The sequence below is a fragment of the Platichthys flesus genome, chromosome 23 (genome assembly GCF_949316205.1).
Source record: "Platichthys flesus chromosome 23, fPlaFle2.1, whole genome shotgun sequence".
NCBI classification, from domain to species: domain Eukaryota; kingdom Metazoa; phylum Chordata; class Actinopteri; order Pleuronectiformes; family Pleuronectidae; genus Platichthys; species Platichthys flesus.
The window spans coordinates 13,795,080-13,821,740 of record NC_084967.1 but is presented as its reverse complement, the minus strand read 5'-3'; the positions used below and the strand labels follow the sequence as shown (position 1 = coordinate 13,821,740).

Sequence of the window (26,661 nt, the reverse complement as noted above, 5' to 3'; positions counted from 1 at the left end):
TAACTGGTTTATCTACAATGGAAGATTGTATTATCAACGTTTTCATGAAATTAAAATGACTTTGCTCTATTAACTTTTCACATGTGCTGCTTTGATGAAGAAGTGTGTAAAGATGTTTTTTCATGTATTGCTATTTTTTTCATACATTGAAAGATAACAGTTTTATTTTCAGAATTATAAAAAACATAAAACAAGAAAACCATGACGTCTTTGCTTTGTAGGAAAAGAACCAACAACCGTGTCTGTTATTGTTGTGTTTTCACACTAATGGAAACCCAGTCGAGACGTGACGTCAGAGGCGAGGTGTCCTCCGAGTGGCGGAAGCTCTCGTGCGGCCTCGGGTATTTCCGGACGCGGAGCTCAGTCCCCGCCCCGCTTCATTCCTGCGTTGTTTGGGGACAGTAGGAAGATGGCGGCGGCCCCGCTGTACTGTGTCTGCCGGCAGCCCTACGATGTGAGCCGGTTTATGATCGAGTGCGACATCTGCAAAGACTGGTTCCACGGCAGGTAGGTCGGCGACGGGGTCCCGGGGCGGCGGAGTGCAGCGGAACCGAGAAACACGCGAGGCTTGGGCGAGAAAGGCGACGGTTCTCCGCGCGGCGCTGCCTGGAAGCTAACTTAGCATGCTAACGCTAGCGGTGGGCGACGGGGGCTTTAAACCTTCCATTGACGCGACTTCACGGGGAGGAAAGTGGGGCTGCGCTCACTGAAACAGCCTCATATTTATAATTGAATCGCTCAAAACACATAACCTGAACTTAGTCTATACAAAAAGATTTATATTGATCTATAGGAGCCACATAGAAATCAGTTTTTATCCACTAATACGCGGATCTGCCAGGAGCCGCCGAGCTGTGTCAGTCCGACCCGGCTGATCCGGAGTCCGGTGGGGTCATCGGTTCACTCTCCGGCTGCTGGTTGTTTTTTATTTGATCAAATCCCAGTAGAGATGAGTTTAAATGTTGTCTTTACTTTGATTTAAACCGTTTTAATTTAAACCACTCGACACAAACAAGGTCTCCTGTCATCTGCTTCTCCTAATAGGGTTATTTAAGGTAATGGCAGCCAGGACCGACCTTTAAACTTTAAACTTATTCCCATTGTCAAAGTTTTTTAATTGAATTATCTGCTTTGACACAATCTCTAGATTATTCCTGATACCAATAATAATACTATTAAATCCAATATAAACACATTTCAAGTTTAGTGTGTAATTTAAAGATTTAGCTTTTCTTTTTTTAAATGTTTAGTGGTTTGCTTAAATTAAAAAAGAAATGTAGAGAACAAGGTGCTTGTTTTGGTTTGGCCTTTGATTGACAGCTTGAGAGATTTAAACCCCCTCCCCTTTAAAACACAGGAGGCACATGGCAGGAGACCCCTAGTGGTGGACAGGGGGAGTCATTCAAAGAACCACACGGGCACATCTCCTAGAACTGCTTATTGTCTTTATTCTGTTAGTTTATAACCTGATTATAAGTGGGTCACTCTGGGTGTTATAGATGTTTTTCTGAGGTATGTTGTTTGTGGGTGGCCGCTGTCAAAACTCTCCCCGGAGGTTGAATCATTGTCTCATGCCATCCTGTTTTGTAATTGCCTGTGTGTTGTGAGGTTTCAGTCATGCTTTTTGTTGTACCCGCTTTGTTTCACTGTCACACTGAACTCTTTTTGGGTGATAGCGTGACCTAGATAGTAGTGCAAGTTGTACTTTAGATTGCGTGATCAGTGTTCAATCTCTGTATCGTATTGAGCAAGACAGAGAGCTGCTGGAATGCTTGTGTTGAAAGATTGATGATGATGATGAAAGGATAGAGAAAGTGTTGTGTTGTCTTATCATTGTCAGACTTGGGTAACCAGTCAAACCAGGTTTCATCAACTGTGACTTCTAATAAACGTAAACCTAAAAACCCAGATTCTAAAAGCTGTCATCGATGAAAGTTTCATTTTCCCTCGTTCTTCCCTCCGCTGAGTCTGCCTGTGTGGGTGGATCTCCATGGCAACTGTTTATGAATACAATAACCTTCTTTTTTTTTGCTTGTGTGGAAATGACGGAAGCCATTGCGTAACCGAAGTAAGCACGCGGCCAGAAAACAGGCTGCCCAGAATTTGTGGCGTACGACAGCCAAAAAGGATGGGCTGGCTGTGTGTAATGTGCCAGTGAGGAAAGGAACAAACGCCGGAGCTTCCCCCCCATTGATGACTAATAAGCAGAGACACACATACGCGGTGCGAGTGCTCCAAAAACAGCCACATTTCCAGCCTCGTTCCCACGAGGCGGGCCAGAAGGGAAAGGGGGTATTCTCTGGCTGGAGATGGTGGTACGCCGACACAGTGGAAATGAGTGGAGCTCAGCCTCCTCGTGTCTGGTTGTGTGTGTGTGTCTGTGCTAGTGGGATTGTTGTTTGTGTGGGGGGCGTTTGTCTCGCTGTCTGGAGAATGTCCTGCTTTCGATCACTTATATCTCTCAGCATCTGTGTACACAATACAGCCAGGGACTTTTAATGGTTGGAGCACCGGAGCAATCAGGGCAATGTGGTTCCTCTGCAGCGCACTAGTGATCAGTGAGGTAACAGGAAACAGAAACAGAAACGTATATTTGTCTTGATAAGCTCCTTGCAAATGCACTTTGTATAGAGCCCATTATTGACACACATCAACCATCCACTATGGCTTTATTGCTATACCAATGCTGAGATACATCCTGGCTCCATCTGGGTTTGTGTTGTTGATATAGACTTGAGATGCAGTATCAGATGGGCTTCAGCAGTTTATAGTAGATTGTACACTATCATTGGATAAGTCACTGTTATAAACTTCCTGACAGTACCAAGTAAATGAAGTTGTGGTCACATTACATTGTTGTCATAAGCAGTAATTGCAAATATTTTTTGCCCTGCATAGTGTCAAAAAAGAGGATATACCTATTTCCCATCACAGATTGATATGCCTGAGATGACATTTTATTCCACCGTGTTTGAGATTGGTTTGTAATGTCGTAATTTTTAAAGTATCTGCTTTTCTTTTTCCGTCAATTTAATTTTGAGCCCCTCAGGTATCTCCCTTAAAGAACTCCTTGAGCCCTGTAGTAGAGCTTGTGGTTTACATCACAATTGCTAGTTTGAACTCTTCTATTTACCATTTAAAGCCTCACATAATTACAAGACCTACTTCTGTAAATTGGTTGTTTGCCTTGTTTCCCAAGATGCCTCTCTAAGTCAACGCTGTGGATGTCGGATTAGCTCGGAAGTCCTCACCGGGTCAAGTTGGATCACAGTGTTTACCCCAGTTTAGGTGTCGGGCGCTGTGGCCGTCCCATTGTCTGATTTTTGGTGCTGGCGGAGGGGGTGATGATAAACCAGCAGGGGCGCGATGGGACATAGGAAATGATTGATGGCAGCTGCAGCGAGCCAAGTTCAATGCACAATCCGTCAATGTCTCACAGAGTGTGAGCACACCAAAGAGAGATGGATACCCTCGACAGAGTGCCTTTTCTGTGTTTGAGTTAAATGGATGGTTGAGTGAAAGAATCCACGAGGAGACGTTTCGGATCCTGTCTATTTAGATGTCTGATAAGTGAATTGGACCAAGTAAAGAGCGGCCTCATAGCTCCTGTTAGAAGCTATGTTTACATTCATTAGTACAGCTGTCCCTTGGGGGGCTGGGAAACTGCATTACTTGTAGCTTGATCAATGTTGATTAGGGGTCAAGAGCCTTGTGTATTGATTACAAGTCAGTGTGAATTATGATATTAAAGCCATACATTATGCCGTACAGTTCATTTAGTTTATAAATCTCTATTTATAGCATTCCTTTTAATATGGCACTAGATTTGACTCTGTTCACATTCAGCTCAATGAACGTCTGTCTAGAATATACAATGTGCAGCTCAGTGTTGCTGCCAGTAAGAAGTGACGTACTTGTCTTCTCTTCACAGTAACGTATTTGTTATTGATGCCTCCTGACAATCATAGAGAGCAGATTTTATCCTCAGATCTGTCTGTCTCTGTGAGTTTATTGGCTGATGTATTCCAGCAGCAGACAGTCACAAGACTGATGACTTCGTAGGTTTTTCAGGGGCACTGAGAGCCTTGGGAGAAACACGTTGAAGACATGTGTGAAAGCAAAGCGCTTGGCGCCGGGAGCCTCAAGTTAACCCAACCTGCACCCAAAACAATTAAGTAGTTAAAAGTCCCTGGGGCTCCCTGACGCCCCATAAACAACAAAGTAATCCTCTTTTGTTGTTTACCATCCGACCACAGAGAGATTCTACGGTCTCTTTCAAGCTCCAACCACTGCAAAGATGTTAGTTCGCACATATGCTAAGTCGCTACAAAGATTTAACCAGTAAGGACAAAATGACAGATCCCTATCCATCTGTCAGGGCTCAGTGGCTCTTACGGCTGTCCAGGTCCGGCACTGTTTATGTAAGCTTTGGCTGAGTGCATTAGGTGCAGGTCTGGAGGAGTCCGGTTCTCCTCTGGGGTAGATAAAGATAGCCAGGTGTGTTTAACTGCCCTCATCTCCTCTCTATCTCTACCACCCATCCATTAGGAGATCTGCCAGCTCCCTAATGTAGGCGTGTCGGCGCCCCATGTGGAGCGGCTATTTAGAGCTTAAAATAATGGCATTGCCCGCCTCCAGCCTTTTGTGTTCGTGCAATGATCATGGAGGACAATGAACCCCTCATAGTGCACGGACTAATGAATAAGCTCCCTCAGTCACACAGGAAGGAAGCCCTTGATGGGAGGAAGTGGAGGGAGAGGGGCTGTTGATGGCCGGGGCTTTAGCCAAGCACCCACGTCTCGTTCAGGAAGGGATGTTGTGCTTGATAATCTGCCGCGGTGCCATCACAGAACAACTCCAGTCTGAATATGGCGAGGCTCAGTCTATTTTATCTTCTGGTTACGGCCACTGTACTCTCTGTCGTTGTCATACAGTGATAACACAATCTCATTGATTATTACATTGACGTCCGTTCAGTTGCTTTAAATCTGATCCCAGTCGTTTTCCAAGGCAGTGAGGTTCTCACTTTGAGAGCTGTTTGCACAATCACCAGCTCTGCAATGATGCAATACACCATCAAGCACGTGCAAGGCAGGAAATACTTGGCCCGCTTTTCCCTATCATCTGAGTCCCCCCGCCCCCCTTGTTTTGCATTTGCAGCCTCGAGTCCACACAGTTTCACAGGCCCTGTTAAGCAGTGATCATTACAGGTGACATGCAGCTGAGTCAGGCCAGCGCATGTGGCACAGTGCCCTGATTTCCCACTGTGGTGCTGCATAAAAGAAAATACCAAGTGAGCCGAGGACAACCAGGACACCTCAGCTGCACCGCTCTTGCCGGTCTTGACCATCCGGTGGCGGAGAGCTGTGACTCATGCTTTCCCCATCCAGCCGACAGCCACATGTTTGAACCAGGATTCCTGACACATGAGCTCGGCCCCAATACTACAGCCAAGCCCTGTGCAGTGTTATTGTTGGTCATCTTCTCGCTCACGTGCAGGAGCAGGGGTGCTGCTCTTTTCACGGCCTTTGTCACTGTGGACGTTGCAGGGTAAATGAGTGTAAAGGAAACCTGTGATAGATAAATGTGCCTTGTTGATGCCAAAACAAAAATCCTATCTGTTGCTACACTGATGCAAAACCTCCTAATGTATTTGTTTAGAAGGTCACTTAGGGTGATTACAGCAACTACATGTGTGAAAGATATCAGCTTGTTTGCTTGAGGGGTGACGCTCTTTCTCACAAAATGTGTTTGCGCTGTGCAGCCAGCAATAACACCAGGTTGTGTGTGTGTGTGGTAAACCGTGGAGAAGCAGCTACTGTTGATATCCTGTTAGTGCACCAGGGTGATGGAGTCCGGCATTCACACAAGCTCACCACTTCCTGATGAGTTAATGGCCCTCTGCTTTATTTCCTTTACAGTTTCCTGCAATTCCTTGTAGATCAAAGGTGATAGCACGCTGCGGTCGACTCCATCCCACGCGCAGTATCATGTTTTTTAGAGCGGAGGTTTTATCTGCAACATTTTTATGGCTGGTCACTATGCTACTGTTGGCCGCTCACAAAAAAACGTGATGATGGTTTGAACATGGCAACACAATTAAAGTTTAAAGTCAGCATGTTTGTTGTTTTACAATGGTTTGCATGTTGCCGTTTCTTCCTTGGGGTCATCACAGTGTTAATGGAGCTTTGTGGTCTGTTTCTTAATTGGAGAGATTCAAAACAAGCATAGGAAAAATAATAATTAATAACTTTATAATGTAAGACTCAGAAGTTGTCTAACTGGAAAGATGTTAGTCTGTTGTCAATGTGCTTAAACAAGAAAATCAGCCAGAGAGTTTTTAACTGTTTCCAGGTCAACTGGGGACACATGATGTATAATAAAATGCGACAGTTGTACTTAAACAAAAATCCCTTTAAATTACAAACATAATATTTGTCTGTTATGAGGATCCTCTCTGTTTTACCCTCCACCTCATTTTCCATCATTTAACCGCTGATATGATCCGAGCTGCACGAGCCTCAGCTACATGCTGCAGTTTTTCTAACTCTAAACATCCCTTGGTGTCTGTCCAGGTTGCTCTGGATCGGGGCTCTGGTATGCTACAGAGGAATGCATGTGTGCTGGTGCCTGTGGTTTTGCCGTTGCAGGACGGTCGGGGGTAGCAGTGTGAGTGACACTGTCACAGTGAAAAATGCAAGACTGCAACAATCCTCAGTGTCCGTGCAAGCAGTTGGTGTTCAGTTAAAGTTTTGACTTAGTGCTGCATTCAAACACAAAGGAACCAAACAGGAAAACAAGTTTCCAAGATGATTACCAGAAATTCTGTCCCTGCAGTCGTGTTAGTTAGGTCGTAGAAATAGCAACCTTGTCCCTGTTATAGATTTGGGGCAGTTCATTAACAAGTGGAACCAGATTCAAACTAATTATCTTAAGCTGCTTTTATATTGTCGAATCAATTGAATTAGTGTTGATATTTGGACTTTAATGTAACTGCTGTGGTGGCTTTGCAGCAACTAAGGGCCTTGTTAACAGTTCTAAAACATTTGTAGAAAAACCACTTGAAGCAAAGTTCATATTCCAAACTGCACTTTACTGTTTCATTGCGATTGTTTACTTCAAACTTAAACCCCCAACACCGCCTCTGATTCATAAGGTTTGATTAATCTGTGTCAGTCTGACAAAGGAGCCTCTCGAGTTCTGTCAACACTGCAAATCATATTTTCTTTTAGAGTTTTGTTATTGATCACTATTACATCGTCCAAGATGCATTTCATCACATTCCCTAAGTTCTCTCAGACGTCTTCTCCTTTCACATTTTGTCCTGTGAGTTTTCTAAAAGAAAATGACTCATGAACTAGACACGCAGGATAACTTCGGAATCGTGCTTGAACATGCAATAGCAGGTATATAAACAATCTTCGGCTGATCTAGACGTGACTGATGATCAACATGGAAAGAATTATCTTTGGTAATAGTTCTTATGTTGCAACGTGAGAGAGGTTTTAAGTTCTCACAGTATCAGAAACATTCTTTGTAGCTGTTGTCATACCCTGGTTTATTAGACCCATGTCCTAGTGTGGGTTTTAATAAACTTCTAAAATCGCTGAAAACTCAAAGTCTGTATCTGCCATAAGAGAAAGTGTGAGCCTGCTCTAACTCTGTGTCTTTCTCTGTCTACAGCTGCGTGCAGGTAGAAGAGCATCATGCCGTGGACATCGATGTTTACCACTGTCCCAACTGTGATGTCGTACACGGACCCTCCCTGAGTGAGTGATGCTTTCTCTCATTAGTGGCACTTCTCTGCTTTAGTGAGTCCCTCCCTCCTTCCCCCAGACCCGACATGCATCTCATTCATCAAACACTGTCCTCTGATTCTCTGCCTTTACATTTACATGTCTAACCTTCTTGTCACTCAGTATTTCACCTCCCACCCCCGTCTCCCTGTATGTTGGGACTGGTCCCAGGGGAAATGGTTTTTCTCTGTAGTGATAGTCAAGTCTGAGTTTTTCTAGAGGGGGAGGGGAAAGGGTTAACCTCTGAGCGCCAGAGGGCAGACATTAACCGGCTAATTGAATGGCGCTGTAAGCCCTGCACTTTGATAGGACAGGGCCCTTTATCTCCATCTCTCTGCACAGGGGTTCAAGTAGTGAATAAACATCCTCACAAAAAGTGGCGATGACGTGCATAATTCAGCACTTTGTTGCCTGAAGGGGGCGGGGACATGTGAACCCACACAACCCCGTGAAACTCTTCTGTCTCTCTTTTTTTTGCAGTGAAACGGCGAAACAACTGGCACAGGCACGATTACACGGAGGCCGACAATGGATCGAAGCCGGTTCAAGCTGGCACCCCAGTGTTCGTCAAGGACCTGCAGAACAGAACCTTTGCCAGGTAGGACACGTGCACAGATATGGCAGATGTGCTTAAAATAGTCCACATAAAACAACAAATCCACCTAATGTCTATATCGTTTTGAATAATGACATCAAAATTGTTGTCTCAACAAACATATGTGTCTGTCTGTCCACTTGTGATCTGATCTCTAAGCACAGACGTTAAAACCAGGTCTGAACAGGGCCAATGGGTTCATGACTCGTCATTTAATGAAAACATGTCATGATCTCTTTCCAGCGGTGATGAGATTCTGATGCGGATGAAAGGCGAGCAGGTGACGGCCCAGTACCTGGAGCGACACGGCTTCAACTACCCCATCGAGGTCACCGAGATGGAGGGTCTGGGACTCAAACTCCCGGCCCCTGCTTTCTCTGTCAAAGACGTGGAGCAGTATGTGGGTATGGAAATTTCATAAACCACTTTAATGTTCATCCTCTGGGAAGTATGTGGGCTCTCCAGCATTGGCCTGCTGGAAAGCCAATAAAAGCTAAGTGGCCATCGCTGAGCAGGCGCCATCTGTGTGTCAATACGAACAGGTTTCCAGGTTCATGGGGTTTCAACCCACTTATCAGGCATCAGACGATGGCTGAATGAGTTCTAAATGAGTGACGGCTAGGCTTTCACTGGCCTCTCCGTGACCGCCGCGCTTCCTCACCAAACAGCTTGCCACTTCCCATCTCCTGTTACAAGCCCATTACCAAGCCCACCGGTGTTTTTATCATTAAGTTCAGATTACAGACTCCCTCTCTCACTTTATCTCTCTCTCCCATGCCCTATTGAGCATTAAGCCCATGCACAGGTGTTGTGACCAGGGACCGAGTGTCTGGTTACGTTTCTTACAGTTCGAAGACAATGGGACTGGAGGAGTGAACGCTGATGTCCTCTGTGACTCGCTGGGGTCTAATGCTGTTGTGTAGCCGGCGCAGTGTGTGGTCAACGGTGTGATCTAGTGCTGGAACTAATGAACGCCGATGGAAGCTGTTTAAATGCAGCCCGATACAGACAATACTCACATTTAAATCCATGGATATGTTTTAGTTTTCATTACTCATGGATTTTATTACAACGATAATAATTGATGAATACAAGTCAAGCATCGTCAATCAGTCGCATGTTGATATTCATTACTAAGTCTTGGATTTATAGAGATTTGAACGTGTTTCTGTCATAATTCATTTTGGACCACGTTGCTATATAAACACATGATTAACAAGGAAAACAATTTCTTAACTGAGCACTAATTAATATGCTGAGTGAGGAGTCTAGTTCATTCATATTGACAGAGACATATTTGCAGCAATTACCTTAATTAATGACCTTTTTTAACATGACCGGGTGGTGTAATATATCACAGTGATTGTGGACATCCGGCAGCTCCGTGCCTCTCGAGCTGTGGATTCTCTTGCCTTAATGAAAACTTTTCTTCTTGCTGTCGTGTTTGTGAAGCTGCTGGTTTTCTCTCTCTCTTTGTGACCGACTGCCTCGAGTCCAGCTGTTCTCTGTCATCAGACGCTGGCCAGCTGGGCTCTCTGTGAGTGCATGTGTGTGTGTGGGAGAGAGAGAGAGAGAACATGCAGAGGGGTAATAAAAAAAGGTGTGTGGGAGGGGGTGTTGGGTAAAATACAACAACCAGCTGTCTTGCTCTACACACTGCACCCAGCTCTGACTTCCGGCCCCATGTGTCACCCTAGTGTGATTTGTAGCGTCTCAACTGTTCGCTGTAGTCTCTCTGCCGTCTTTTTTCTTCTCCTCTCCAGCATCTGTTTTTTGTCTCAAACGTGCAAACACCTCACGTGCACGCTGTTTCATCTCTGCATATATTTCCAAAATGTGCATTGAACACAGCAGACCTCTCACCTCCACCCACTGCAGCTCCTCAGGGCCCGCTGGCCTGGACAGATTGACAGATTGTCAATGTGGTCTCTCTGTACGACCCCCCCCTCCCCACCTCCCCGCTCTGCCACATTGGTGCCAGTTTACCTCAGGGCTTGATCTGTGAAAGCACATGGAGATGCCAGGAGGCCAATGACCCCAGTGAACCCCACACCCACTGATATGCTTCATCCACTAACCCTAACCCACTGTCACTGACTACAGGACTTGTCCCTCTGATATCTCCTGTCTAGGCACTGACAAAATCATCGATGTGATAGATGTGGCTCGGCAAGCGGACAGCAAGATGAAGCTCAGCGAGTTCATCAAGTATTTCACCACGTCCCAACGACTCAAGGTGCTCAACCTCATCAGCCTGGAGTTCTCTGACACAAAGTAAGTTATCCTGTGTTTTATTCGCTCTGTCCAGTATCTTCACTAAACACAGTTTCCTAATAAACAACAACAGTACAAGTCAGTTGTGAAAATGATAATAAATTCAGCAATATGGTCCTGTTATATACCTGCTTCAAACTAAGGGAGCTTCAAATCTGATCCAATTTAAAAAATTTAACAGATTTTCAATCTTTAAATTGTGAGACAAACACAAGACGATCTACAATGTTGTTTGTTTTTCTACTGTTCACCTGGAGATGTTTTTAAAAGAAGACAATGCCGCTATAATTGATAACTTTCAACTCAAGTGGAGGTGGGACTTTCTAAACCTTTCTATGGTGTCTCTTTCTGCAGGATGTCTGAGTTGGTGGAGGTTCCCGACGTGGCTCAGAAAATGTCCTGGGTGGAGAACTACTGGCCGGACGACTCCTTTTTCCCGAAGCCCTTTGTCCAGAAGTATTGCCTTATGGGGGTCAAGGACAGCTACACAGATTTCCACATAGACTTCGGAGGCACCTCCGTCTGGTACCATGTTCTCTGGGTGAGTGTGAGCTTTGGCTGTTGTTAAATCACAGGGTGAGTTGCCCTCACATTAGTCAAGCCCAGTGAGTTATAGCGTGTTTGTATATACTGTGGTATGAGGGTGGGCAGTCACAGCTGAGTGGCCAGCACAAGCTGAAAGGTCACCTTGCTTCACACATCATGAGGCTCTGCTGTTTCAATCTTCATGATCTCACTGTCTAGTCCAGAAACTGCAGCAGACATGAGTTTCAAATGGGAAGTGGGTGTTAAGAACAGCGGGCATCATCACAGCTGCCACGCTCAAACGCACAACATTGTGTGTGTGTGTATGTGTCATCCTCCTCTTCTGTTCTTCAGGGTGAAAAGATCTTCTACTTGATCAAGCCCACTCCTGCCAACCTTGCACTATATGAGGCATGGAGCTCCTCGCCCAATCAGAGTGAAGTGTTCTTTGGGGACAAAGTGGAGAAGTGCTACAAGTGCGTCGTCTCCCAAGGAACCACCCTGCTCATCCCTACAGGTCTGTAATCTTTTATGCCTGCGTGAAGTGTCTAACAGGTTTTTATTATGTAATAAGTTAACTTCTAAGATCAGCCCCTGAACAGTTAGCTCCAAGCAGATGGAATCCATTTTTCTTTAAATGTATGCTTAAATCACATATAGGATGATAAAGTAATTCCACCTTTCACAAGGCAAATACACCAGCGACTGTTTTAACTGAATCAAACTGGTCTCTTGTAAAAGGAACCTTGAGAGTCTTGTATAATATTTAGTTGTATCTGTGCACAATACATTTCACACACTCTGACAAACAGCTATTTGCGTCGCCAGTGTTGTCTGCATTTGTTGGTCTTTTCACATACATTGAAATAATAGTTTCCCATGACTCCTGCCAGGAAAATACAGGCTTCCTGAAAGACCTCTATCATTTCCAGAGGAAAATAACAGAGAGGGGGATTTTCTCTCTCAGCGACAACCCAAACATTTCTCGATGATCATAATTACCATGGAAAAGTGAAGAGAGAAATATAGCTTGTGTTTAATATGATGAAAGAGGCAATGATGCAGTAGATGACGGCTTCCTCCTGCATGTGACTTCTCACAATCTCACTTCTCTTTATCTTGGGTTATGTTATTGTTGTTGATGAGCAGTTGTGTTCAGACCCTAAGTCTCACATGAAGGATTGTTCAGGAGGACAGGACATGATGTGTAAATTCAGCTGCGGTAATCGCGTGTTTCCATTTACAACAAATCAACACTGATTTCGACCCATATCACCAAAAGTGCTTGAATCCCATTGTCTTTCCAAGTTGGACACAAGAGTCATCTTGAGTCCAAAGCTAGAAGTTAGAAACTTTTTCAACTTGCTTACCAGTTTCTAGACCTTAAACACGGGAGTTGCAGCAACGGTTCTGCAAAAAGTCCGGAGCCACTGACTCGGCCATTTTTGTTTTGTGAGAAAACTGTTGGGACTTCTGTGCTGTGGCTGAGCAGAATATGACGTGCTTTCATTCTTAGAAGTGAAGTGAACACGTCCGTAGCCGTACGATTGTTCATCCGTCAGCCTCTCAATGGACTTTTTTTTAAGCCGATGGAGTTCCTTCACTCCCCCCCCCCCCCCCCCCCCCCCCCCCCACCCTCTCCCGCTCCCAGAAAAAGACAAAGCTCAGTTCAGCCCGTCAACTCCTGGACGTCCTCAACCAACGCTTCTCAGCAGGTTCGAGGCAGCATTGTAAAAGAGCGTTTTGGGCAGAGAGGGTGTGGAGAGGTGGGAATTAAGTGGGGGTCAGAGAGCACAGTAGGTCAGTCCACCGGTGTATTATCAGGCCTGTCTATCAGCCTTACTCTGACCCCCCCCCCCCCCCTTGACACACACACACTCAGCTCTCTCACTCTGTGTTGGATAAAGAACCATGTTTATCTGAGGGGAGACTCGTTATTTTAATAGATTGCATTATCTCTTAGTCCGACTGTGGGAGGAGAAGAAGTTTGTTTTTCTACGTACCCCTCAGGGTTCATCTTCAGACATTATAAATAAACTGATTTTGCCTGATGAAGTTTACTGGTGATTGTTTTTTTTGCTGATATCTCTTGATTATTGTGTCAGTGTAGACTCTGAATTAACATATGTGCTCTGGCGCCCCCTGCAGGCTGGATCCATGCTGTTCTCACCTCTCAGGATTGCATGGCGTTTGGAGGGAACTTCCTTCATAACCTCAATATTGGCATGCAGCTCAGGTGAGCACCTCAGAAGACACCGATTTACCTCCATTTATGTTTGAATGCAGACGCTCTTGTGTCTGTTGCTTTTTCACTCAACTCTTTTTCGCCTCATCTGCTCGTTCGTAGGTGTTATGAAATGGAGCGTCGTCTGAAAACACCAGACCTCTTCAAGTTTCCGTACTTTGAGGCCATCTGTTGGTACGTGGCCAAGAACCTGCTGGAAATGCTCAAAGGTGAGAGACAGACGTTTGTGAAACTTATGACGGCTTTAGTGGGAGTAAAATAATATTTATCATCGTGGAAATAACATTTTCTTATGATTTAGTTTTTCTGTCTTTAAATTCTATCTGAGTTACAACCAAATATTTTTTTTCTCCCTCAGAGCTCCGTGAGGACAACTGTCCACCCTCAACCTACCTGGTGGAGGGAGTCAAGGCTTTGATCAGTGCACTGAAGACCTGGTTGAAAAGAGAGGTGAGGGTCAGCCTCAGTTTTCTCAGAGGTCTTTTCTGAAAACACAGCAGCTGAGTTCCAGCAGGAGACGTCACATCTGTTTGTTCTTTATCTTCTGGATGACAAACTTCTCTCTGTTCTCTTCCATCTGTTTTCAGGAGACTCAACCCACCAGTGAGGTACCTGATCATATCAGGCCCAACCATCTCATTAAAGAGCTGACCAAGGAAATCCGCTTCTTGGAGGTACAGTTTGACCTTTGAACTTCATTAAGACCGTGTGAATTGATGCATTGATGCTGGTGTTAAATATCTATAAACTGTAACTGGTGACCGGAAGCTGTAACATGATTAGAATATCTAATAGTCAGTATTCAGGTACTTTATCATTTTGTGATATTCAGCTCTTTGGAAAAACGTTTTCTGCAAATCATCCTTTAGATTTAGTGTCTACTTAATAAAACCAAGCAAATTTAGAATGACCTTCTGTTCCATCCTTTTACACTTGTTCAAAAGGTTTCATATTGTCAGCCACTTCATTAAAGCACCAGCCTCGGCAGACACTTGACTTCATCAATGTTGTTACTCTACAGGAGGAACCAGTCAGTGTAAGCAAGCCAGTGAAATCTCAGGGAAGCGGTTGCGCTCCAGCATCTGGATCGAACGCCTGCCCGGCCACTCGGTCCACGCTGGAGAAGGTGAGCCATGCGCGGCGGGCACGGCGAGCTGCCAGGCGGCTGAGGGAGCAGCAGCGGCAGGCGCCCAAAGTGCCCTCCAACCTGGACATCTTAGAGCAGCACACCAGGGAGGTGCTGAGGAGGCTGGAGGTGGGGCCGCTCGATGAGGTGAGGACAACAGGAAGCTGCAGAAAGGTAGCGCAGTGTAAACAGTGAAGGGGTTTGGTTCTCTGACTGACTCTGGTGTGAACTCCTCAGGATCCAGCGTTCTGTGCCAAGGTTCATGGGAAGTTCAACAAAGTGTCGACGGCATCGGCCATCGCTGCGGCTGCGGAGTCTTTAGAGGACAACCACCTCCGGCTGATGCTGGTCAACGGCAGAATCATCAGGTGAGAGCTCAGTTCTCTGTGGTCGACACAGCAGTTTGACCCACTGAGTCATGAAGGCTCAGGGGTCATGTGCAGTTTGTTCATAGCAGAAATTAATGCATACAAATGGAAAGTCTTATCTGCGCATTAACACATAAACATTTTTTTTCAAACTTAAAGCAAAAACAAAATGAAAAATCCAGGCAACAGACAAAACCACATTCAATAAGATCATGTAAATAACAACAGAAACTAGTGTTGGACATGACTGAAACAAAAAAATTCGAATATTTATGATCCCGTGTGTGATATGAATAAAATGTCCTCACGTCAACAACAACCTTAAACATGAATGTGCATCTACATTCATGTTTAAGAAAATATTAAGCTTAGTTTCCACCACAGGAATTAAATATTTTCTTACTTTGTGTACTATAACATGTACTATTATATATTCATTAGGAACTTTTCAGGAACTCTACTCTTCCACTGTAGTGACCAGAGTCGAAATTAAGCTCCAGGGAACTTTTTGGCTCCCGAAAAGTAACGGCTGCATTAAATAAGTGTTTATACAAACCATAAATGATGAATGTCAGAAAATTCAGTTTTTTCTGACTGATTGAAAAAAATCACATTTAGCTGGAAAACAAACTCGTTGATTTCTTTTAGCAGAGATATGAGGCGACCCGGCAGCAGCCCGGTGAAGACGGAGGGTGAACGGTCACCTGTTGGCCAGTGTCCACCAAAGAGTTGTGTGGATGTGAAGTCGGAGTGGACGCAGGAGGAGCACAGCTCGGTCGAAAGGCCCTCGCTCCTCGGTGAGTCATCGCTTCTGAAAACCATCGTTCAGCAGAAACCACGTGAAGTTACCGTCAGGAGCTTGACGGTGTGTTGTTGTGTTTTTCAGCGGGTCTGGAGCGGGTGAAGACTGAACTCAGGGAAGAAGTCTCAGGAGACTCGAGTGTTTCAGATGTGGAGTCAGACAGTGACTCTCCCACAGAGGTGAATGATGAGCAGGAGTTTATATAATACACTTTGTGAGAGGATGCAGAACCACAGTCAATACTGAGCTGACTCACAGCTCTGGGAGTTGAACAATGAACTAAACAAGCTTCAGGTTGAACATGTTGAAATGTTTTGCTTGTATTTTCTTGTCTAAATCCTCGTCTTGCTTTGCCAAAGCAGCGTAAAGCATCATCATCGTCGTCTTCATCGTCCTCGTCGTCCTCGTCTGATGAAGATTCAGAGAGCTCCCCGGAGGAGGGAGAGGAGGAGTCGGGCTCATCTCAGCAGAAAGGCTCAGGGCACGTCATAGATCTGGACCCGTCAGGCCACAAACTCAGGCACAATCACAAACCACTCAAACGGTGAGACACACATGCAAAGATGTCGATAAAGTTCCCATCGGTCAAAGCTTGAACATGTGTTAACTAAGAGGCTGTGCCGTCTTCCTCCTGCAGAGACCGTCCTACCTCACCCAGCACAGAAGAGGCCATTCAGGGGATGCTGTCCATGGCCGGCCTGCTGTGCTCCCCCAAGCCGGAGAAGGGGGCCTCTTCCCAGGAGCCCTGGTGGTCCAGCCCGAGCCAGTGCTCGCGGATGGAGCCGAGGGAGCCGGGGCAGCACCAGCGCCTCCTGCAGGGGGACAAGAGCCCGATGGACAGCCAGGGCAACAGCAGCAGCGAGGCCTGGGACAATCAGGGGCTCCCCAGCCCCATCAGTCAGAGCCACGCCCCCAGTCCGGAGACGGACTTCCAGTACTGTGACCCCTCCATGTCTCCTCCGCTGCACCCTTCCAAGAGACACGCCCCCAACCCCCCACCAATCAGCAATCAGGCCACGAAAGGTTTTTAACCTTTTTTCTTCTTATCTTCAAAAAAAAGTTGAAATATGAAAACATGGCACATTTATGAAAGGGACATTTTTATCTGAAAGCAATATTGTGACTCTTTTGTGGAGCACCAGCGCCCTCTGCTGCCACGGTGGTTTTCATGTAGAGAAAATACAGTCTATCAACAACTACTTAAGTGAAACACCACTGAACGGTGAATATTACCCATAATCCCCGGCTTCCTGAACCAAAAGAGATTCCGCTGTAACTAATAAATCAAACTCTGTTCAAAACTCTTTATATTTTTACAGTTTCCTGCTGAATATTGGAGATAAACTTTGACTTCAATGCCTTTAAACCATCATCAACTCATTTTAATGAAGCTGCTGTTTTAGGGTTAAACGGTCGTGACTCTGTTCATCTGCTCTTGTAATAAAATCTATCTCCTCTGGTTTGTCTTTTCCAGGCAAGCGGCCCAAAAAAGGAATGGCCACAGCCAAGCAGAGACTGGGAAAGATCCTGAAACTCAGCAGGAGTCGTGTGTTTGTGTAACACTTCAGAAACAATGAAAGAAGAAGCTGGGGGATTGTCTTCTCCTTGGAGAAACAAAAAAGAACCATGTGTGTATTTGTTACTGGACACTTTTGTGCTGTAGAGAACATGAGGGGGAAGGGGGGGGGGGGGGGGGGGGGGCTCGGCGCCTGGAGTTCACCACGACTCAGCGTAAAAATTAGACTAAAAAAAACGAACTCACTGTGCATGCTTAGGAGACAGGGTATTGGATCTGAAACAAGCGAGTGCACGGCGTCACTACAAGCACACTAAGAACAAAACAGAACCGAGGAGCGAGCATGTTGTGACGCTTTCTGCTGCAGGGAAAAAACAAAACAAGAACCCGGCGGACTGAAGCTCCCGGGGGCATTAAGGACTAAAGTCGACCACACGAAGCGACTAAGAGACATTCGCTGACACATCTACTGCTTCCGATGCCAAGATCCCACCCTGCGTCACGTTTGCTAGATCACACCCCCTCTCCGGAGGACCCCACCCCACCCCCGCCTTCCCCAAGAAGCCGTCAATTGGTCTGTCTGGGAACAGGACGATGGAACAGCAGAGCTTCTTAGTGTGTTTTTGCTCTGCGGGGAAAACGAGGTGCATAAAGAAGAGGAGGAGGTGAACTGAAATTTCTAAATGGTGCTTATTTGTTTGTACTTTTCTCCACTCATGCTCGTCCCTTCCTGCCCTCCAACACCTCCCCCTGACCCCTCCCCCTTCCCCGTCTCCACTTTTTATCTCAATCACACCAGCAATAATGACGTAGAGGAGGAAGGTGAGAGTGAGAGGCAGCATGTCGGCTGCGCACTTCCCTGTTTGTATAAAAGAAAAAGGAAATGGGTGCATCACGAACCTTCTCTCAGACCTGCACTGTCTCTGCTGAGTCATCAGAAGGGAGTCTGGTCTTTCTGGGTAATTATTAAGGGAAGTCGCTCCGAGTGCTGCCTCCTAGTGAAATAGTTTTGAATAGGAATTACGAGTCGCTCGACAGAGAAGCGACTCGCATGTTATCCTGCTTAATTTATTTCTCGTTTTATCTGTGATGTTTTTTTTAAACGTGTTATTTTTATGGAATTCTGAATGATGTATTTATTAATTGAAAGAGATGATTTTATTTTATTTCGACCCTGAAACTTCGGCTCATTCCGAGGTTTCTTTTTTTTCGTAACTTTTATTGTTTTCTCTCCTTTTCTTTTTTATCTTTAACACACTTTTTTTGTAAATGTGGATGTTTTTAGAGTTCATGTGATCATCTGCCGAGTAGCAGTTTACATACAGAATCTTTTTTATCACCTTTCTATCATCACAACCTTTTCTTTTCTTCTTCCCCCCCACTGCCCGGTCGAGAAGATCCTGTGTTGATTCTCGTCTCTTCTGGTTCGGGGCCGACATGCGAATATAGACAAGTTTTTTGGTTGAGAACATCGACACCTGAGCTTTTTTCCAACTAGTGCCACTTATCATTTAGCAAAAAAAAAAAAAACAGGAGTATTCTGAGCCACTGTGGTCGATCCAAAGTAGTTGATGTATTCAGAAGTGAAACTTTGAGGAACTTCAACGGGATGCATGAGGTTTTTTATTTTGAAGTAATACCAGTGCTGATGTGATGTGTGATTTGCTTGAGGTTCTTCACTCTCAGGGATTGATGCCATGGACATAACTTTCGATTAGCCACCAGCCACGTCACGGAAGAAACAGGATGTTCTCGACTCTTCCAGCTTCTCCTTCTGCTCAGGAGCGGCTGAGCTTTAATTGTTTTAATGAAGAGGATTTCATGGTTGTGGTTTTTCTAGTTGTGAGGATGAGCCGTCAGTCATTACTTCTGTTCTGTCCCCTCGCTCTGTGTTTGTGATACGTTGACTCTAAATGACACCGAACTGTTGCCAAGTAGCTTTACCTCGTTTAACAGCGTGAGACTTTTGAAAGCTTTGCTCAGGTTGAACTTGTCGTGCATGTGAACCCGCGAGTGACTCATCACTCAGCTCTGATGGTGTTTCACACAATCCCCAAAACAAAATGATTTCCTCTGCTGTTTTCTGACACTACACTTGAACCTTTCTACAGAACCGGACATGGAATCATAACATATACAGTCCTGTGTTTTCCAGTGATAATTAACTTCATAACTCGAGGTAAAAAATGAACTATCACCTCTGAGTAACTTAGTTATCACAGGAAGAGGGAGGTCATAAGATGTATGAAAACTTTGAAAATTTCTGTTCCTGAACTCTTTGCATATTAAGTAATTTTTAGAAACACAAGCTGGCCCGCAGGCAGGGTTTCTTCTCAGCTGTAGTTTTCATCGCACAGGATCTGTCTTCTTTTAGCTTTTATATGCAGCTCTCTCTTTCTCTCTTGGCATTTGTGTTGGTGCGTTGGTTTTTTCCAGATTTGAATGGCTTATGATTTAAAATATACAAACACTGGCTAACTGTGACACTGTTAATGCATTTTTTTCCCCTGCATTTCAAAAATTGCGTGTAAATAAAAATAATGAAATTACATTTGTCTCTTCTTCAGTTTGTTGTATCGTTAGATGTTCACACATTGAAACAACATAGTTTAACTTAAAGAACTTTATTAATCTATGTACAACAGCGACCTTCAGAATAATCTGAAGACTGGCACAGCAGCGGGGATCTCACCGGATCTACAAAAAAAAAAATAGACACACAATGTCACACTAGACAAGTAAAACAGGGAGAGCGTGGCCTAGGGGATAGAGCGGGTGCTCTGCAACAAGAAGGTTGCCGGTTTGAATCCCACTCTATTCCATCTGCATGCCTAAGTGTCCTTGGCAAGATACTGAACACCTAGATGGCCCCTCATAAAATGATTAGTGTTCTAAAAATGTTCAGCAAATCATCTACAGAATGATACAACTTAATAGATCAGGTTAATTTCTATTTAACGAAGTTATAGACAAGCCCTTGATGAGTGAGAGTGAGACATCACCTTATTATTCATCATCTGGTGGGATTCCGAGCTCCTCGTCTGTCCATTCAGAGACTTCAGGCCAGGGGAAGTGACCCTGCAGCAGAGGACACAACCTTCAGCTTCACATCCTGACTTATTGTATTTCTGTCAGGTTCCGTAAACTAGTAAAAGTTCAAACATTTCAAACAGGGCTGCAACAACTACTCAATTATAAAAAATAGTTCACATCTTCTTTAGTAAGTGATTAGTCGGGTCTGTTATAATAAACAGCACACAAACCAGTAAACCAGCCAATCCTGTGCCTTGTATCACTCACAATACAGTGATTTACAATTAAATTAAATTAAATTAAATTAAATTAAAAAAAAAAAAAAAAAATAAGAGATCCATGGGAACATGATCAAACCAATAAACTGTATATGAAAGCTATAAAAGTAAACGAATAAAGACAAAAGGTGTTAAATAAGATAAAACTCATTAAAAGCTAGAGCATAGAAATGTGTCTCTGATTTATTTTTATCATCAGAAGAAGCTCGTCTGATGTGTGGTGGGAGTTTTTTCCAAACCTCTGATGCACAACAGAAAGCTGTGTCACTAAACTTCTTGTAGTTAATTGTTGGGATATTTAAGTCAAGATAGAAAAGTTGAGGGGGCTGTTCGAACACACTCCAATAAACAATCAGAAATGTATGAGGGTGCTGCACCATAAAGAGAGTAATGTGATCTCTCTTTAAAACCCTGGCTGCTGAATTTGATAGAAACTGGAGCTGTTGAATTGATTTTTTCTGTATTAAAAAGGTTAAAAGCATGTGGCATCTTCCTGAGTGAGGTATGGTTTCACTCATTCAATATTTCTCAAATGATAAAAGGAAATCTATGGACAGTGTTGATGTATCTCTGAGCCAAGTGTAAAGCCCAGGTTCTTTACTTACGATTAGTTTTAATGTGCCAGACTTCAACGTTTGATAATAATCTTTTGTCTCTAATCATCAGAGCCAATAACAAGAATTTTTGTTTAATCGTTTTATTGGATATTGTTCTTTCAGATTTGTGATTCTTTAACTTTTATTGAGCAAATGATTTAGACCCGTCTGTCTTATTTAGCTGCCCTTGTAAAGCACTTTGTAACTAAGACTTTTGACAAATGCTCTATAAATAAATATATGATCATAATGTCAATGTCAACCTGAGGAGTCTGAACTTTAACGTTTCCACCATTCACCTGCTTTAGAGACACATGCCCATTGTCGATTATCGAATGGGTTCTGAGACATTTGACAGGGACCCTCCATGTTCTACACAGTGACCCTCCATGATCTACACAGTGAACCCTCCATGTTCTACACAGTGAACCCTGCATGTTCTTCACAGTGACCCTCCATGTTCTAGACACTGGCCCTCCATGTTCTAGACACTGGCCCTCCCTGTTCTGTACAGTGAACCTCCATGTTCTAGACACTGGCCCTCCCTGTTCTGCACAGTGTACCTCCATGTTCTACACAGTGACCCTCCATGTTCTGCACAGTGTACCTCCATGTTCTGCACAGTGTACCTCCATGTTCTGCACAGTGTACCTCCATGTTCTGCACAGTGTACCTCCATGTTCTGTACAGTGAACCTCCATGTTCTGTACAGTGAACCTCCATGTTCTTCACAGTGACCCTCCATGTTCTAGACACTGGCCCTTCCTGTTCTAGACAGTGACCCTCCATGTTTTGCACAGTGTAGTGTTTACTCACCAGAACCGCGTCCGGGTCGTGCCAGCAGTGCCACAGGATCCAGAACCACATGGCTCCACTGAGCAGCTCTGACTGAAACTGCTGGCTCTTGGTCAGTTGTGGATATTGTCTGTACTGCGGCTCAATGTGAGGACCTCCGCTGCCCCTGTAGAGTTAAAACACATCTTTAATATAAACGTTATGTCTACAGACATCTTGTCCCAAGTTCTGCTTCTTCACTAACGCGTTGTTTTGATTTAACGATGTGTTAGCATGTTGTTGCTACAGCTAGCACACAGCTCGGTGCTAGCGGGTTGGAGGCGACTTACTTTCGGATGTTTACTCTGAGTGGCCCGCGGCGGAACAGCCGGGAGCTCATCCGCAGGACCCCCAGCGTCCTTTGTAAAGAAGACATGTTGGATTTAACCAGCGCCGCCGCTTCTATGTTTCTGTGTTTCTATCCGAGCTAATGGCGAAAAGTCACCTTCTCCACAAACCACCTGCCACCAACGACCCCTGTGATTGGACAGAAAAACGAGACCCACGTAGTTCCGTCAACAAGAAGAGGCGGCGATAAAACCCACAGCGCCCCCAGCGACCAGGCGTAGCACAGGCAGTGATGCAGTGATAGATAGATAGATAGATAGATAGATAGATAGATAGATAGATAGATAGATAGATAGATAGATAGATAGATAGATAGATAGATAGATAGATAGATAGATAGATAGATAGATAGATAGATAGATAGATAGATAGATAGATAGATAGATAGATAGATAGATAGATAGATAGATAGATAGATAGATAGATAGATAGATAGATAGATAGATAGATAGATAGATAGATAGATAGATAGATAGATAGATAGAAGAATCAAATTCAAAATCAAAATCTTTATCTTACTCACAAAACTGTTTACAGCATCAGTCAGGCTCTGCTTTGCAAACATTTTTTTTAATGTAACAAACTATGTATTACGGTATATAATAATCTTCCTCTAACATCACAGTTGTTTTTTGTAAATGAATTTTGATGATAGCTTGTGTGTCAGTGCTCAGTGTAAATGTCAGTACATTTAAAATAGACTCACACTGCACATCACCAGACAGTCAAACTTATGTTTGCGTGAGCTGACACGTAGGTGTGTGTATGTGGGTCCAGAAAGAAAATAATAAACATGACTAAATATGTTTGGAGGTTTGTTTGCAAAAGGAAATAATAAAACTTCAGCCACGCAGCCAGCAGATGGCAGTGAGAGTCTGAAGCTTGAGGGCCTCACATGACAGGAGGGCCAGACACTGACCTGCTGATTGACATGAACCTGACATGTCCTCAGCCACCCACACGCCCACGCTCAGGGCGGAAGCAATCACAGCTCCCTCTGAGGTGCAGTGAGAAGGAAATCGCTCCGTTTTTACTGCACTTCTAAGAGAGCAACATTCGTCCCAAGGGTTGTCATTTTCCCAGTTGGTGAGTGGGAGGTTGTCGGCAGTGGTTTGTCAGGCAGTGGACCTGGAGGAGACGTTCAGGGATGTGAAGGTCCGTGTCTTTGTATCCAGACAAGGGAGGAAGACATGCAGCGTGGGGCCAGTGGCCCTGTGGTCACACATTCCTCAACTCCTCCAGTGCTGCCCACAGCCGTGACCAAAATATCAGATCCTGTCATGCAAACACTGCGGTCACAACATCACGCTTTCACACATATAGATGTTTACATTGTGTCCTGGACAATATCGTGGCAACAACAGGTGACGTTTTAAAACCACCATGTTCATCATAAACCTACATTTCACATTTACATTTAACAAAGTCATGATGTAAACAGTCTTGTTTATCTGGCACCTTCTGTACAGACGTGTATTTTTAACAACAGGAAGTGATTTAGATTTATGTTGCTGGGGTGAAAATTGCACTGCCTACCACTCCTATGCTATATGTTCCCAAACAAAGTCACGTGACTGTGTACATCTACGCTTCAGCAAACTAAAAGTAGAAACACCCTCGGAGATTATGACTCTGGCAAAAGTTCTGCACTGGAAATTGTCCCGGGTTAAAAATATTTAAGCGCACGATGTTGAATGAAACTAAATCCTGAACTCAATGTTCATATTGTGCATTTGGCACATATGCATTTGTGCTCAGTGGTGAGTGAGACTCTCATGTAGTTCACAGAGGCCTCAAACATTAAATAAGTAAGACCGAAATTATCATATAGTAAAAAAAATTGAGATACTGTTGGTCTGTGATGTCATGGTTTGAATCTCTTCATGAAACTCACCTTAATTAGTTTTTCTTTATGGATTAGATCTTAATTGTCTCATAACTCTACTGGAATTGGTTCAGATTACTTTAAAAATCTCTCTTTCATACACAAAACACACAAAACACACAACCAACACATATTACATACAAAGAAGCGTAGGTACACATATAAGAGGAAGCATTCAAAGTGCTTCAGTAAAACATTTATTAGATTCATAAGACCACAATAGCAGAAAAAAGTACTAGGTCGTCTCTTCTAAGCTCTTCAGACAAAGTATTTCTTTAATTAAATCATAAATAATCAATTAATGACATTTTACAACAGCAAACAAACTAAGACTTTACTCTCAGAGGGAATATATAATATGGTTTAATGTAACTGAACAGGACACATTATAGATCTTATTATTATGTGCATGTGTAATATAACTGACTGAATACTTCACTTACGAGTCCCTGTTATTAAAATAATCAATAAAATAGTTTTAAGACACAATTTAATACAACTGTTGGGTGATACCATAGACAAATTTAAATGTTAAGTTTAGGTGTAGTAGTATAATATAGTAAAGTATACAGCAATGCATAGGAAGAAGCCTGCATTACTTGGGGTAAACATTTACATTACAAGTATTTTGTATACATCAAGCAGTACATGTATGAAATATGAAATTATTCACTGCACAGATATGGTTTTATCAACATTTAGAATCTATTAAAATGTGAAAACTTGCAGAGCCACAAGAGCCAGGTTATTTATTTTTTGATAAATGAATCCTCCTTGTTTGATCCAGTTATCAGTTTGAGATACTCCCACCAACCCAGTAGCTGTGACCTTCCCCCGGGGCAGCGTCACCAGACTGGATCCAGCGGCTGTGAGGTCATCAGAGCTCTTAATTTGAGCGTGTTATTGGAAGTGGTCAGGAGGCAGCTTTCCCCCTCAACCACTGATGTGAATACCATCATTATGTTCCGTGCAGCCTCTCAGAGTGGTAGTTTGTGTGGGGCTCGCTCGGCCCGGCCTCGCTCTCCTTGTATGGTTGTTCCGCAGGTGGAGGCTGCGAGTGTTGTTAATTACTCTCCACGCAGTCCCGGGGTAAAAAATAGACGTGTGTCTTCACTGTTGAGACGTTTTAAGGCAAAAACTCACGTCGTGGTTTGTGCAAATAAGATGCAGGACAGCTGTTGAAGTCCAAGTTCTCCCATGGAGGTTATTTGTTCTGTTTTTGTGTTTTTAAAGCTGCAGACTGAAGTATTTTTAGCTCCTCACACACATTAAATCCTCAGTCAATGGCAGAAAACATCATTGGTGGTGGGGCAGCGGTTATTTACAAGCCTCAAACTAAAAATGGCCTGATGATTTTTTAAGTGTTTCGGATATCCGGCGTGAGAGTTGTGACAGTATGCTGTTGTTGTTGTAACCTAGAAATGGCCTCGCGTCTGAAGCCTCCCGGCAGCAACCGGTGGCAGCCACAGCACGGCCGCAACAGCCGCCGCTCTAGCCAGGGAACCAGAGTGGGCAGGCAGATCTGTCAATCAGTGGCTTCCGGAGTTTGTTTTCTGAGACCTCGTCTTCTTAAGTGCATGGTTGACACAGACAGTTTTTTAGTTTTCTTTTTGGGAGCACACACGCGGCAGCCGCAGAGCAAATTGCAAGGAGAGGAAGAATCTTAAGAGAGGTTACAGGGAAGTGTGGGCTTTTATGGAAGACACAGCAGGATAGAAAAAACTTGGTTTCACTCAAGAATATAACTGTAGTTTTGATTTGTGTTAAACATCCAGGTCTCTCTCAGCCTAACTGGCTTGTGAACCCTTCAGATGAATCAAACGTGGCCTCTCGTCACACTTCACGCTTCTCTGACGCTTTATGAATACAGAGTTGCGGGTTTAAGGATTAAAATACTGTGCACTTGAGAACTTAACAATTGTTTTCAGGCACTTCCATGTTATTAAGAGCCAAGTCGGAAATATTGGAGCTTTCAATTTCCCCTATTTTCTCCTTGTAATTAGGACTTGGATGTTGACACCAACTCTTCTTCGGAAACTGATCATTACGATAATTATGTTGCAACATGAAGGCAGCATTAGTATGACTATGAGTTTCCTTTGTGGTTTTGTGTGTCATTTGTTTGTAGGTTTCAACAAAGGACAAGAATGTAAGGATAAAAAAAAAAGAAAAGAGGATATCTCTGGTTCTGCTGCAGCAATTTCGATGCTTTTTTAAAAACTCAACATTGTAAATCTGACATTCTCATATCATATCACCCCCTCAGGTTTATCTTGGCTCCACAGTTGTGTCTCGACTCCAGCGGTGGGAAAAAGCAACTGACAAAACACTTTTGTGCTGAATCACTGTGACGAGACGTTAGTGTTTCAGTGTTTGTTTTGGGCAGCGTTATCAGGCCCTGGACGGGGACACTGCAGCGTGATTATATGTGTTGACAAGA

At 44.0% G+C, this 26,661-nt stretch overlaps 2 protein-coding genes across 5 annotated transcripts; one reads left to right on the top strand and one right to left on the bottom strand.

The window, feature by feature from the left end:
* Positions 1–389: 389 nt before the first annotated feature.
* On the top strand, positions 390–19,798 carry kdm7aa (lysine (K)-specific demethylase 7Aa). Of its 4 annotated transcripts, none has more exons than XM_062383116.1 (18): positions 390–507; positions 7,684–7,769; positions 8,277–8,394; positions 8,635–8,795; positions 10,524–10,665; positions 11,020–11,206; positions 11,545–11,707; positions 13,339–13,426; positions 13,538–13,644; positions 13,794–13,885; positions 14,023–14,109; positions 14,457–14,708; positions 14,799–14,929; positions 15,581–15,726; positions 15,816–15,910; positions 16,094–16,275; positions 16,369–16,754; positions 17,206–19,798. In XM_062383116.1, exons 1-18 carry the CDS (start codon positions 410–412, stop codon positions 17,289–17,291), a joined length of 2,607 nt encoding a protein of 868 aa, XP_062239100.1. In that variant the 5' UTR covers positions 390–409; the 3' UTR covers positions 17,292–19,798. The 4 variants fall into 4 exon arrangements, with proteins under 4 accessions (XP_062239100.1, XP_062239098.1, XP_062239099.1 ...); XM_062383114.1 differs by having other exon boundaries at positions 16,091–16,275; XM_062383115.1 differs by having other exon boundaries at positions 15,578–15,726.
* A 57-nt stretch (positions 19,799–19,855) lies between these two features.
* On the bottom strand, positions 19,856–22,477 carry ndufb2 (NADH:ubiquinone oxidoreductase subunit B2). The gene is made up of 4 exons (XM_062383130.1): positions 22,279–22,477; positions 21,971–22,115; positions 20,250–20,325; positions 19,856–19,944 (listed from the first exon to the last, which is right to left on the bottom strand). Exons 1-3 carry the CDS (start codon positions 22,362–22,364, stop codon positions 20,254–20,256), a joined length of 303 nt encoding a protein of 100 aa, XP_062239114.1. The 5' UTR covers positions 22,365–22,477; the 3' UTR covers positions 19,856–19,944; positions 20,250–20,253.
* Between the last annotated feature and the right edge of the window lie 4,184 nt (positions 22,478–26,661).

What these genes read in the sequence shown, in the direction of transcription:
- ndufb2 (XM_062383130.1), bottom strand. Translation starts at nt 22,364, where the DNA reads ATGTCTTCTTTACAAAGGACGCTGGGGGTCCTGCGGATGAGCTCCCGG. An exon ending in CTCAGAGTAAACATCCGAAA is followed by an intron (nt 22,116 to 22,278) that starts GTAAGTCGCCTC and finishes TTAACTCTACAG; the next exon opens with GGGCAGCGGAGGTCCTCACA. An exon ending in ACGACCCGGACGCGGTTCTG is followed by an intron (nt 20,326 to 21,970) that starts GTGAGTAAACAC and finishes CCTCTGCTGCAG; the next exon opens with GGTCACTTCCCCTGGCCTGA.
- kdm7aa (XM_062383113.1), top strand. Translation starts at nt 410, where the DNA reads ATGGCGGCGGCCCCGCTGTACTGTGTCTGCCGGCAGCCCTACGATGTG. An exon ending in AGACGTGGAGCAGTATGTGG is followed by an intron (nt 8,796 to 10,523) that starts GTATGGAAATTT and finishes TCTCCTGTCTAG; the next exon opens with GCACTGACAAAATCATCGAT. An exon ending in AGGAAATCCGCTTCTTGGAG is followed by an intron (nt 14,110 to 14,456) that starts GTACAGTTTGAC and finishes GTTACTCTACAG; the next exon opens with GAGGAACCAGTCAGTGTAAG.